We start from the raw sequence: 13,497 nt of genomic DNA, 5'->3' as shown, positions 1-13,497 counted from the left end.
TCTCTCTTCTCTCCGCCCACCGTTCCTGTCTCTCTTTCTCTCTGCCCTCCCTCCCTATCTCTCTCTCCCCCCATTCTCTCTCCCCACAGTTTCCACCCTGCAGTCGGTGGTATGTTCCAACGACTCTCTCTTCTACTTTGTCTTCTTCTACCCGTTCCCCATCTTCGGCATCCTCATCATCGCCGTGCTCCTGGTGCGCTACAAGAGCCACAGACACAGCAAATCCCAGGAGAGCAAGAACGGTGCCCCTTTACTGTGGATCAAAGAACCCCACCTCAGCTACTCCCCCACCTGCCTGGACCCACCCGTCCTCAGCCTGCACCCCGGCTCAGTGGACTAAGGACAGATCCATAGCCCTCATCCCATAGTCCTCATCGCGGACCCAACTAATACCACGCCAGGGAGGGGCTACTCCGGACCTCCACCTGTCTAATCACTTCTGTATCCAAGCTGTCAATCAATCCGTCCATCCATGTATAATCCCACCCCCCTTTCTGGCTGTCTGTGAGTTACCCTGTAGCAGCTCTGTCATGTGGGTGTGTGAGCATGTGGAAAAGTGTGTGTGCTTGGAATGTGCAGACGTGTGTATGCAGGACATGTGTGGATGCAGGACATGTGTGTATGCAGGACGTGTGTATGCAGGACGTGTGTGTATGCAGGACATGTGTGTATGCAGGACATGTGTGTATGTAGGACATGTGTGTATGTAGGACATGTGTGTATGCAGGACATGTGTGTGTATGCAGGACATGTGTGTATGCAGGACATGTGTTTATGCAGGACATGTGTGTATGCAGGACATGTGTTTATGCAGGACGTGTGTGTATGCAGGACATGTGTTTATGCAGGACGTGTGTGTGTATGCAGGATATGTGGTGTATGCAGGACGTGTGTGTATGCAGGACATGTGTGTATGCAGGACATGTGTTTATGCAGGACATGTGTGTGTATGCAGGGCATGTGTGTGTATGCAGGACGTGTGTGTATGCAGGACATGTGTGTATGCAGGACATGTGTGTATGCAGGACGTGTGTGTATACAGGACATGTGTGTGTATGCAGGGCATGTGTGTGTATGCAGGACATGTGTGTGTATGCAGGACATGTGTGTATGCAGGACGTGTGTGTATGCAGGACATGTGTGTATGCAGGACATGTGTGTATGCAGGACGTGTGTGTATGCAGGACATGTGTGTATGCAGGACATGTGGTGTATGCAGGGTGTGTGTGTGTATGCAGGACATGTGGTGTATGCAGGACATGTGTGTATGCAGGACATGTGTGTATGCAGGACGTGTGTGTATGCAGGACATGTGTGTATGCAGGACATGTGTGTATGCAGGACGTGTGTGTATGTAGGACATGTGTGTATGCAGGACGTGTGTGTATGCAGGACGTGTGTGTATGTAGGACATGTGTGTATGCAGGACGTGTGTGTATGCAGGACGTGTGTGTATGCAGGACGTGTGTGTATGCAGGACATGTGTGTATGCAGGACGTGTGTGTATGCAGGACGTGTGTGTATGCAGGACGTGTGTGTGTATGCAGGACATGTGTGTGTATGCAGGAAATGTGTGTGTATGCAGGACATGTGTGTGTATGCAGGACATGTGTGTGTATGCAGGACGTGTGTGTATGCAGGACATGTGGTGTATGCAGGGCGTGTGTGTGTATGCAGGACATGTGGTGTATGCAGGACGTGTGTATGCAGGACATGTGTGTATGCAGGACATGTGTGTATGCAGGACATGTGGTGTATGCAGGACATGTGTGTATGCAGGACATGTGTGTATGCAGGACGTGTGTGTATACAGGACATGTGTGTGTATGCAGGGCATGTGTGTGTATGCAGGACATGTGTGTGTATGCAGGACGTGTGTGTATGCAGGACGTGTGTGTATGCAGGACGTGTGTGTGTATGCAGGACATGTGTGTGTATGCAGGACATGTGTGTATGCAGGACGTGTGTGTATGCAGGACATGTGTGTGTATGCAGGACATGTGTGTGTATGCAGGACGTGTGTGTATGCAGGACGTGTGTGTATGCAGGACATGTGTGTGTATGCAGGACATGTGTGTGTATGCAGGACGTGTGTGTATGCAGGACGTGTGTGTATGCAGGACATGTGTGTGTATGCAGGACATGTGTGTGTATGCAGGACGTGTGTGTATGCAGGACGTGTGTGTATGCAGGACATGTGTGTGTATGCAGGACATGTGTGTGTATGCAGGACGTGTGTGTATGCAGGACATGTGTGTATGCAGGACGTGTGTATGCAGGACGTGTGTGTATGCAGGACATGTGTGTGTATGCAGGACATGTGTGTGTATGCAGGACGTGTGTGTATGCAGGACATGTGTGTATGCAGGACGTGTGTATGCAGGACGTGTGTGTATGCAGGACATGTGTGTGTATGCAGGACATGTGTGTGTATGCAGGACGTGTGTGTATGCAGGACGTGTGTGTATGCAGGACGTGTGTGTGTATGCAGGACATGTGTGTGTATGCAGGACATGTGTGTGTATGCAGGACATGTGTGTGTATGCAGGACATGTGTGTGTATGCAGGACATGTGTGTGTATGCAGGACGTGTGTGTATGCAGGACGTGTCTGTATGCAGGACATGTGTGTATGCAGGACGTGTGTATGCAGGACGTGTGTGTATGCAGGACATGTGTGTGTATGCAGGACATGTGTGTGTATGCAGGGCGTGTGTGTGATTTGGAAGTATGAGTGTTTATCTCTTGCTCTCTTTTTTTTTCCCTTTCTCTCTCCTTCTCTTTTCTCCCTGTCCAGTGGAAAACCGGATTTCATAGCTATACTTTATTCTTTTTATTTCTCAGAAACAGTGGTCTGTTTTTCAAAAGATGTGAAGATCACTCTAGAATGGAACAATCTGGAAACAGGGGAATGACAAGTCAAGGATCCTATAGTATAGGTGCATACTGTACTGTTCTGTACTGTGGACCTGGTGAGGATGATAAGAAATGTCTCTCTCTGTGCTCAGTGGACTTAGCACTGATCTCAGAGCAGTTACTGCTTGGCCTTATACATTAGTTACCTTAGTGAAGGCCCTCCTCCCACCGACTCCAGAGCTGTGGACTGGAATGCCACAGAAACACTAAAACACAAAGACAATCCCTGTGGCTTGGAAGTGGACTGTGTGTGTGAGACAATGTGTGAGAGTGTGTGTGTTCACCCATCTGTTTCCTCAGTGTGTTTGCGTTGGCAGACAGAGACAGACCTGGCCAACCCATTGAACACTGCCAGACACCAGGCATCAGTGTGAATGCACTGCTCCTCCTCTCCAAACAGAGAGAGAATGAGGGAATGTGGGAGGGAAAGAAAGAGAGAGAGAAGGGAGGAGGATAAATGAACTTCTCTGTCCTGCTGAGGGCATACTTTTGACATGAAGGATATTTTAGTGCCAATACCTTCTTATTACACTCTTCCCTCTGCAACAAGTGTGTGAAGTTTAAAGCGGGCGAGTAAAGCCGATTGGCTCTGAGGCACTCTGTAAATATGGCTACCGACCCCCTGCTGGAGGATTATGGGCCTTGTAGGCATAAAGTGAGATTTTTACGCTTATGTTAAACCAGTTGAGCCGTTTTTGGCATAAATGTGTTGACACAGTGGAAATTATTGACTGAAATGAAATTTTCTGCCATTTTAAACGTTGTCTGCTATAGACTTTAATTAATGGAAACAAGCTGTTCAGCTCTCAGAAATTCCTGTAGAGGGGCGGTGAGACACAACGCATATCATCACTAGAGGGGTGTAGAAGTACATGCAGCTTACCACACACACACACACACACACACACACACACACACACACACACACACACACACACACACACACACACACACACACACACACACACACACACACACACACACACACACACACACACACACACACACACACACACACACAGAGAGAGAGAGAAACATCCCCCAAAAAACAGCAGATTAACAATACCAACAAACCATTCAAATGAATTTCAAGTGGGCAATTTTATTTAGATTTTTGAACCTTTCATTTAGATGTTTTATTTTATACTGTTTTGCATAGTTTATGTACATTTTCTTTTTGTTTTGAAATTCTCCAAGAACTGCTCTTCTACTTGTGTTGCCAGGCAACCGCACCACACAGATACAAAATCATGATCACCCTTTTGCTGTGTGTCCATAGTAACAGGCACCGAAATGTCGTAGATATAGAAATTATAGATTTGTTCTGCACGCTCAGTGGCATCACATTGAGGATTGTCATGAATGGGCCAGTGTCAACACTGTATTAATGAACTAACTAACTGCTCTATACCTGTATTGGAAACCTAGCAGCTTCACTATATTAGTATATACAGTAGATTAACAGCAAGAGTCACACAATGGATCCACTTGAAGCTTTTTCTCATCTTGTTTATTTATTGAAGTGTACCGTGGCACCTAGTTAGGATGTGTGAGCTCCATAGAAATGCATTAGACAAACGGCCATAGACTCTGGAGTGGACTGGATGGAAACCGTCCTCTCTTGGACTGTGGACTGGGTGGGGAGCATGCTGTCTGGTTCCCCCTGACCTGCAGTGCACATGGCAGAAGGGTTGAGAATCTGTGTCACATTCCCAAAGTATGGAAGTGTGACATTCCTGTTCCGTAAAATAACCCTTTCACTGCCAGACCGACTGAAAGCTCTCGTCATTCTCTTCTCAATCGTGTCAAAATGTATATTGCATGACAATATTGCAGGAGGCATTTTGATGTTTTGTAACCTTTGAACTCTTGAGCGTTGTGTTTGTGTAACAGAACAATGCCAAGCCCTCCACTTCCTGTGCCAAGTGTCAGACGAATCTATAGAAGTGGAAGTTACTTTCAACTGTAGGTTTATGAGGGAGTTTTTTGTACTGTATTTTTATTTGCCATTCAAATCCTGAGATGGTTAAAGCCCTCATCACGCGTGTCGGTTGACAGCTATCGAACAGTGCATTCAAAGTGTATGTGGGTTTTCTATAAATAATGGGGACAATGTGTGACATTGTGATCAAAATTATGTTCAGGCAGTTCCACATGTGTACTTAGAGGAATACACGTGAATATAAGCAAATTGGCCCTATACAACAACATGACTGTTTAAAAGCATGGCAATTCAAATTCAAGGACTTTCAGATACTTTTTTAAGCACTTAATTGTAATTTTTAAGGATCTCAATGTTATACAACTGTATAATGTACATATAAGGCCTAATATAGAAACCCCCAAAAAGCATGCACTAGGCGTCAAAAGGTTAGATCAAACATATTCAAGTTATTATTACATTCTACAATATGAGAGAATATGTACATTTCCTGACTAAATAGATGGGTTGCATGGCCATGTCTCTGTAGTCTATGTGGCCGATGCAGGCTCACATAATAAAGCCATGAATAGCGGTAGCATTAATCTCTCCATTTGAATCTCCCCATCGCTGTTTTTATCATGAGAAAGTGACCAAAAAACAAGTTTATTTTTTAATGGAAGGAATTGTATGGAAAGCCAAGTTGTAGCCAACATTAGATGTTGTTTTCCGCATAATTACCACAACAGAGTAGTGCAACACCCGTCAAATGAAGCTGTAGGAAACTAACAAAAGTGGCCTCTCTCTCACAAAAACTGATATCTCACAAAAAAATCATAATTAAATCATAGATCATTATAAGGGACCAGGAGATCTTATAAATTGGCTATAATAATTACAATAACTTTTCAAGAGCCAAACTGATTTTCAAGGTAGGCAGGCCTATTCCAGTACTTTAATTTCTGAACTTCAAATTCAAGTAGGCTACTACTTAAAATTGCAGGTGTAACATGGAAACCAAAATGTATTAGTCCTGTTATTTCATTACCAGATCATATTGTCAATAAGCTCACTTGGCTATGTCATTTGTTGTCATTATATCCAGAATAATGAATATGAATAGAGTTGGGTGTTGCACAATACTCTATCCTACACAATTGCGCACTGTAGACTCGCGCACTGTATGCACAAAAACATGTGAAAACATGAACACATTACCTTGATGCTTTCTCTGTTAAATCTAAAGAGACCCTGCTGTAAATCAAGTAGACAATAGAGACCCAACTGTCTTCAAAAGCATAATGAAAGAGAGCTCCCGAGTGGCGCAGCGGTCTAGCACTACAACTCAGTGCTAGAGGCGTCACTACAGACCCTGGTTTGATCCCGGGCTGTATCACAACCGGCCGTGATCGGGAGTCCCGTAGGGCGGCGCACAATTGGCCCAGCGTTGTCTGGGGAGGGTTTGGCCTGGGTAGGCCGTCATTGTAAATAAGAATTTGTTCTTAACGCACTTAAGAACAGTTAAAAAAAGACAGAAAAATATTCTGGACATTCCTTGCAATTACCTTTTTTTCTAGCACTTGCACCTACGGTGTCATTGCGCAAAATAGTACGCAGCATCATCTGGATGTGTATACAACAAAGATCAACATTCACCTTCTGCTACCGTTTCTGTCAAGCTGTCTACGCATACAGTTTGATGCATATGTTCGATTTATCCAAAGTATGCACAACACTGAATGCACTGCAATGCAATGCTGCAAGGCAAACACAGCGTTCCATTGCAAATGAATGTACTTCTGGTGTACCAAAATGCAATGATGCTGTAGGTGTGATCGAGGTGTTACACACGATGTCCACCAGATGCATACAGTATGCATTTTGTTTTTCTGGATATCTTGCCCACATTTTCCATACTTGAGGTACAGTGGGGCAAAAAAGTATTTAGTCAGCCACCAATTGTGCAAGTTCTCCCACTTAAAAAGATGAGAGAGGCCTGTAATTTTCATCGTAGGTACACTTCAACTATGACAGACAAAATGAGGAAAAAAATCCAGAAAATCACATTGTAGGATTTTTTATTAATTAATTTGCAAATTATGGTGGAAAATAAGTATTTGGTCAATAACAATACTTTATTATATACCCTTTGTTGGCAATGACAGAGGTCAAATGTTTTCTGTAAGTCTTCACAAGGTTTTCACACACTGTTGCTGGTATTTTGTCCCATTCCTCCATGCAGATCTCCTCTAGAGCAGTGATGTTTTGGCGCTGTTGCTGGGCATAGAAAGGCCGTGTATGGGTGTTTAGAACTAGGATACCTAGTTAGGTCAGCTGCACATTGTTACCATATTGTCGACTCTAGGCTAGATCTATGCATCACTGAGTTAGATGCCAGTTGAAAGAGTAGTTCAAGGCAACTTTGCATGACCCTGGCCTGAACCCAGTTCCTTGTCCAACATCAGAGGTGGACCCTCCATCTTAAACTTCATTTTTGAATTGGTTTTGCCACAATTCCGTCATAAAGGAATTTGACAATCCCAGGATCTCTGACTCTGAACCACGAAGTGGAGGGTTGGTGTGTGATGTCACAGTGCCACCGTGATTGAAGCTGTACAGTTGTACTCTGAATGGTGTTTTTGTAGTAATCAACATCCATAGACGCCTCCTCAACGTTATCCAGACGTTCTGACGGTGTTGTAGCTGTGTTACGAGGGCTGCATGTAGTGGCTGTGTGCTGGCTACAGATTTAGCTGTTAAAGAACTTTTGGTGATGTGTTCAGTTCAGCCAGTGCTGCTTTTCTCCAGTGATGTATTTTTCTGTTCATTTTTTTATCTATGAGAAATAGTGCACTGAAATTAAAAGGAAGGCCATAGCTTTTTTAAATGCTTGTGTTTTTTGTTGTATGACATGTTTTTGTAGATTTTTATTTTGTGTATATATAGTCACATCCCAAATGATTGACACCCTTGATAAAGATTAGCAATATACTGTATAAAATAAATACAAATAATGAGCTACATTGTATGCTTTATTTATTTATTTTAATTATATTATTTTATACTAATACAGTTGCTCAGATTTTTGTTTAACAAGTACTACCTTTTCTTTATTTGTACAAGTACTACCTTTTCTTTACAATACTTTGTGCACCCTCCCCTGGCGATAACTGTGCCCTTGGGGTTCTTGTCTTGGCTAAAATGTCCTGGTATTTGGCAGAGTTCATGATAAAGTTGACCTTAACAAGGGCCCCAGGACCAGTGGAAGCAAAATAGCACCATAACATCAAAGGTCCATCACCATCATTTACGGTAGGTATTAGGTTCTTTTCTGCATATCCATCCTTCATACGAGGCCAAACCCACCACTGCTGTGCTTCAACTGACCATAGCTCACAGTTCCAATCCAAGTGCCAATGCCATTATTCAGACAAAGCATTTACATATGTTGGTTGCTCTCAATGGAGGCTTTTTTTTGTCTAATTGTAGATTTGGAGACTTGGTAACCCCGACCAAGTTCTTTAATTCTTCAACTGCGGACCTTTATTTTCCTCCTGAATCATCTCTCACTGTGCGTGGGGATAAGATACACTTGGGTCCTCTATCAGGCAAGTTTAGTAGTGTTCCAGTTGATTTAAAGTTTGTTCATTTTTGCTTTAACAGCGGTAACTGGTATTAATAGCGGTATATTTTTTGGTTTGTTCGTTTATTTGTACCCATTGCCTGATTTATGAGTCTAAAACCATTTGTCTCCATTCATGAGTTCTCTGCCTTTACCCAGGGTGATGGAAGACAATGGAATTTTACATGTGTGTTACCTCATTTTATACCCCAGTGAAACAGGAAGCCACGGAAAGCCACCATACAGTTCCTTAAAACTGAGATTAACTTTAAAAAGTAGACTGTTAATGCAGATACATTTATTCAAATTTTAAATAGTATATAAGAATCTTGAGGGGTGGCAAACATTTTCACGTGTCATTTTTAGAGTTTTTTAAACTTGTTAAACAATCCTTCTCTGAGCAAATGTATTAGTATGAAATAAAATGTTCCATTTTGATGATGATACAATATAGGTATTTTATCTTTATCAAGGGTGTCAATACATTGAGATGTGACATTATATTCTATTGAATAGTAACCATAGCTGTCATTAGAAAGGCACTTTGCTATTCTGTCAGTTTATTGCAATAAAAACATGTTAAGTGCAACCTTCAGTGTTGACATTACTCCTGACCCTTCCATGTTTCTTTCTATGAACCTCCTGACAGACTATTTCTCTAATACAAAGATACTCTTAGTTTTTGTATTTATTTTGATTAAAGGAATTATTCTGTATGCAGCCCAAGCTACTATATCTGATCCTTCCATTACATAGTTTGTTTCTTCAGCTCTGTAGTGAGGGTTAACACCCATGATGCTCTGGGGTACTGAGTTAGTGTAAGATGCTGCTCTTGTGACCCTTTGGCAAAATGTGAATCCGTTTCTGCCTTTATACCACATGGCCAGGAGGGTCAAAATGGCATCAGTGTGTGTGTCAGCCTGTCACAGGGATAAATGGTGCTCACAGGTCTCACCTTGGCTAAGCAGCCTCTTTCTGACGGCCTCAGCAAATCACATCACACCCTTCATAACTCATTCTGACACACACTCTCTCTCCCTCTATCTAACACACACATGTGTCCACTGTTGCTCAGACCACACCATTAATAAGCCCTTAATATTCCAAACACACACTCACAAACTTTCCCATTTCCACACACACTCACACACCATGACCAGTGGGGGCCAGACCAAATCCTATCACCCTCTCCATAACTCACAGTGACACAGAGGAAAAATAACATTTACTACAGCAGAAATTATATTCCTTGGTGTCAACTTGATGCATGCAGGGTTAGTGGATCATATCGTGGGCCCAGTGGTACCTGGGTCCCCCTGTAGGGCAGGCTCTATGGGAAACGATCTCCTATCTGTCACACACACTGATAGTGGCATCACTGATGACATTGTTTTTTTTTTGTTGTTAAAAAAAATGTACTCCCTTTTCGTGGTATCCAATTGTTAGTAGTCATCTTGTCTTATTGCTACAACCGTACGGGAGAGACGAAGGTCGAAAGCCATGCTTCCTCCGAAACACAACCCAACCAAGCCACACTGCACATCCAGCCTCACCAATGTGTCGGAGGAAACACTGTGCACCTGGCGACCTGGTTAGCACACAATGCGCCCGGCCCGCCACAGGAGTCACTAGTGTGCGATGAGAAACCCAGACGACACTAGGCCAATAGTGCGTCACCCCATGGACCTCCCGGGCGCGGCTGGATGCGACAGAGCCTGGGCTTGAACCCAGATTCTCTGGTGGCACAGCTAGCACTGCGATGCAGTGCCCTAGAACACTGCGCCACCCGGGAGTCTCACTGATGACATTGTTGATGCTGTTGTCAATGTGCTCTTTCACAACTCTGGTGGAGACAAAGAAATGGTGCTCAGTTGGGGATATTTTTCTCTCATCTCGCTCTCTCCCTCTGTTGCTCTCTTTGTTTCTCTCACTCACTCATTCACTCTCAAACTCATTCTCTCCCTCCCCCCAAACACACACACGACAAGGGCTATTTTCAATAGCAGTAAATAATAAAATACGCAAATACATGCTCACAGAGGACACAGACACCAGAGGGCAAACATGGGCAGACAGCACTTAACGATCCAGAGCAGAGAAGCAGCAGGCATGCTAGTAGATGAGGATTTATCACCAGTGAGAGAGGAGCAGAATGTAGAATGAGAGGCAGGACATCTCTCCAGGTTATACTTCAGCTAGTTGGGGGGTAGTATTCAGAACAGCATAACAATGCTAGTAGATGAGGATTCATCACCAGTGAGAGAGGAGCAGAATGTAGAATGAGAGGCAGGACATCTCTCCAGGTTATACTTCAGCTAGTTGGGGGGCAGTATTCAGAACAGCATAACAATGCTAGTAGATGAGGATTCATCACCAGTGAGAGAGGAGCAGGATATAGAATGAGAGGCAGGACATCTCTCCAGGTTATACTTCAGCTAGTTGGGGGGTAGTATTCAGAACAGCATAACAATGCTAGTAGATGAGGATTCATCACCAGTGAGAGAGGAGCAGAATGTAGAATGAGAGGCAGGACATCTCTCCAGGTTATACTTCAGCTAGTTGGGGGGCAGTATTCAGAACAGCATAACAATGCTAGTAGATGAGGATTCATCACCAGTGAGAGAGGAGCAGGATATAGAATGAGAGGCAGGACATCTCTCCAGGTTATACTTCAGCTAGTTGGGGGGCAGTATTCAGAACAGCATAACAATGCTAGTAGATGAGGATTTATCACCAGTGAGAGAGGAGCAGAATGTAGAATGAGAGGCAGGACATCTCTCCAGGTTATACTTCAGCTAGTTGGGGGGCAGTATTCAGAACAGCATAACAATGCTAGTAGATGAGGATTCATCACCAGTGAGAGAGGAGCAGGATATAGAATGAGAGGCAGGACATCTCTCCAGGTTATACTTCAGCTAGTTGGGGGGCAGTATTCAGAACAGCATAACAATGCTAGTAGATGAGGATTCATCACCAGTGAGAGAGGAGCAGAATGTAGAATGAGAGGCAGGACATCTCTCCAGGTTATACTTCAGCTAGTTGGGGGGCAGTATTCAGAACAGCATAACAATGCTAGTAGATGAGGATTCATCACCAGTGAGAGAGGAGCAGGATATAGAATGAGAGGCAGGACATCTCTCCAGGTTATACTTCAGCTAGTTGGGGGGCAGTATTCAGAACAGCATAACAATGCTAGTAGATGAGGATTCATCACCAGTGAGAGAGGAGCAGGATATAGAATGAGAGGCAGGACATCTCTCCAGGTTATACTTCAGCTAGTTGGGGGGGCAGTATTCAGAACAGCATAACAATGATCAAATATGTACAAGAAGAATAACAGGAATGGATGTCCCATAGGGAACAGCATCAGGTATTAGTGGCGTCATCATAACGTGACCATTGATTATGCCTGGAGCTTTTGTTTTTAGCATAGCACCTGAGGTTGTAGTGACTTTATGTGTGAGTGTGGTGTTACACATGAGAGTTCCCACAGTAACTGCTCTGACTCATGTACTAATACTATACACTGTTCAGGTTGGGTGTCCTGAGGTTCGGAGACTGAGTTAGTCTATTGATTTGTCTGCTGTATCAGTTGGTCTCCTGAGTGTTGCTCTCTGTGTTAAATCTCTCTGCCAGGAGGCTGGGGATCAATGGATGTATTAAAGGCCTATTGGTTAGGACCGGATCATTGGAGAAATGTCTCACTTTTCCTGCCGATAGACAAATAAAGACCATTGAACAAAGACTACTTACAATGTCTCAGTTTTCCTGTTGATAGACAAATAAAGAACCATTGAACAAAAACAATTTACTGTGAAGAGGAGAAGGTGACATTGTTGGCGTCATGGCAAATGAACCAAACACCCACCCTCTCTTCCTTATCTAAGCTGAGCTCTCACAGCTTTGCGCATGCTGAAAACCGCAATGCCGCGATCTCATCCATTATGAATTAGAAAACACGAACACACACGCACAGAGACATCAATAAGTCTTGGCCTATCTATTATAGATAAACACTTAAAGTCCTGTGTGTTCTTCCGTTGGCTCTCTGCCTGTGATGGGGTCGTTACTAAGGCAGCTCCCCGTGACAACAACTCTGCATTCATTCAACACTGCAGTCCCATTTTTGTCTATAAAAAAAACTCTTAATGGCTTTGGGTGCCCTTTGGCACAGATCTAGGATCTATCCTTACCTGGGGGGGGAAATGTGAAACTGACCTTAGATCAGTGCCTAGAGACAACTTAATCTTACTCCATGTGCCTGCCTTAAATAGCTCTGATTACCTGACAAAGCTGCTACTTTTACAATACCTACATTCCAGTAGAGGCTGGTGGGAGGAGCTATAGGAGGATGGGCTCATTGTAAAGGCTGGAATGGAATTCATGGAACGGTATCAAACAGATCAAACATGGAAACCACGTTTGACACCGTTCCATTAATTCCATTCCAGCCGTAATGAGCCCATCCTCCTATAGCTCCTCCCACCAGCCTCCACTGCTCTATTCAAGCAATGTTATTGCACCGTGCTTGAATTTACTGTACTGTCATGGAACTAAATGGAAATTTATCCTCTCACGAATTGTGGTCTCATAGTATCACTGCTACGGTGTGCTTGCCCTGTATGCATAAATGGCATACATTACTGTAGACCCTCTCCTAAAACAACTGAAAACAGAGGGGAACTCTGGAGCAACCATAACAAACAGGCACCCCATGTCACTGCGCCTCCCTCGGCAAATTACAATCACCGCCTCCCATGAATCACTGCACACTCACTCCCCCAGGGGCAAAGCAGAGAGATATTTTGTAATGTTTTTCTAAGCAATTACAGTTGCATGTTTTAATTGTTCATTGGATGGAGCTAGCACACACACCCTATCAGAGGAGAGGAGTTTATGCATAAATAATGCCGTGTTCGTGGGTTAGTTAGAACTTGGAAACTTGGACATTTCCGACTTGTTTCTGAGTGGTTGTAGTTATACACGTGCCCCGTTCAGCCAGTTAGCAAGTCGGACATGTTTGAGTTTCCTAGTTCCGA

At 43.8% G+C, this 13,497-nt stretch overlaps 1 protein-coding gene and 1 long non-coding RNA gene across 3 annotated transcripts in view; both read left to right on the top strand.

Annotated features, from left to right (window-relative positions):
- Positions 1-3,922, top strand: part of LOC118377112 (immunoglobulin superfamily member 3-like) — a 172,428-nt gene extending 168,506 nt beyond the window's left edge. The window contains exon 9 of the mRNA XM_052493367.1: positions 90-3,922. Within this exon, the coding sequence (XP_052349327.1) occupies positions 90-340 (251 nt within the window). The 3' untranslated portion in view covers positions 341-3,922. The remainder of the gene's footprint in view (positions 1-89) is intronic.
- Positions 3,923-10,672: 6,750 nt separating this feature from the next.
- Positions 10,673-12,203, top strand: LOC127915050 (uncharacterized). 2 transcript variants are annotated; one of them, XR_008090030.1, is made up of 2 exons: positions 10,673-10,881; positions 11,002-12,203. It is a non-coding gene; the product is annotated as an uncharacterized LOC127915050 (long non-coding RNA). The 2 variants fall into 2 exon arrangements; XR_008090031.1 differs by having other exon boundaries at positions 10,675-10,881; positions 11,242-12,203.
- The last annotated feature ends 1,294 nt before the right edge of the window (positions 12,204-13,497 follow it).

Source organism: Oncorhynchus keta, chromosome 34, assembly GCF_023373465.1.
Source record: "Oncorhynchus keta strain PuntledgeMale-10-30-2019 chromosome 34, Oket_V2, whole genome shotgun sequence".
Lineage (NCBI taxonomy): Eukaryota > Metazoa > Chordata > Actinopteri > Salmoniformes > Salmonidae > Oncorhynchus > Oncorhynchus keta.
This window is presented reverse-complemented; position numbering and strand designations above follow the sequence as displayed.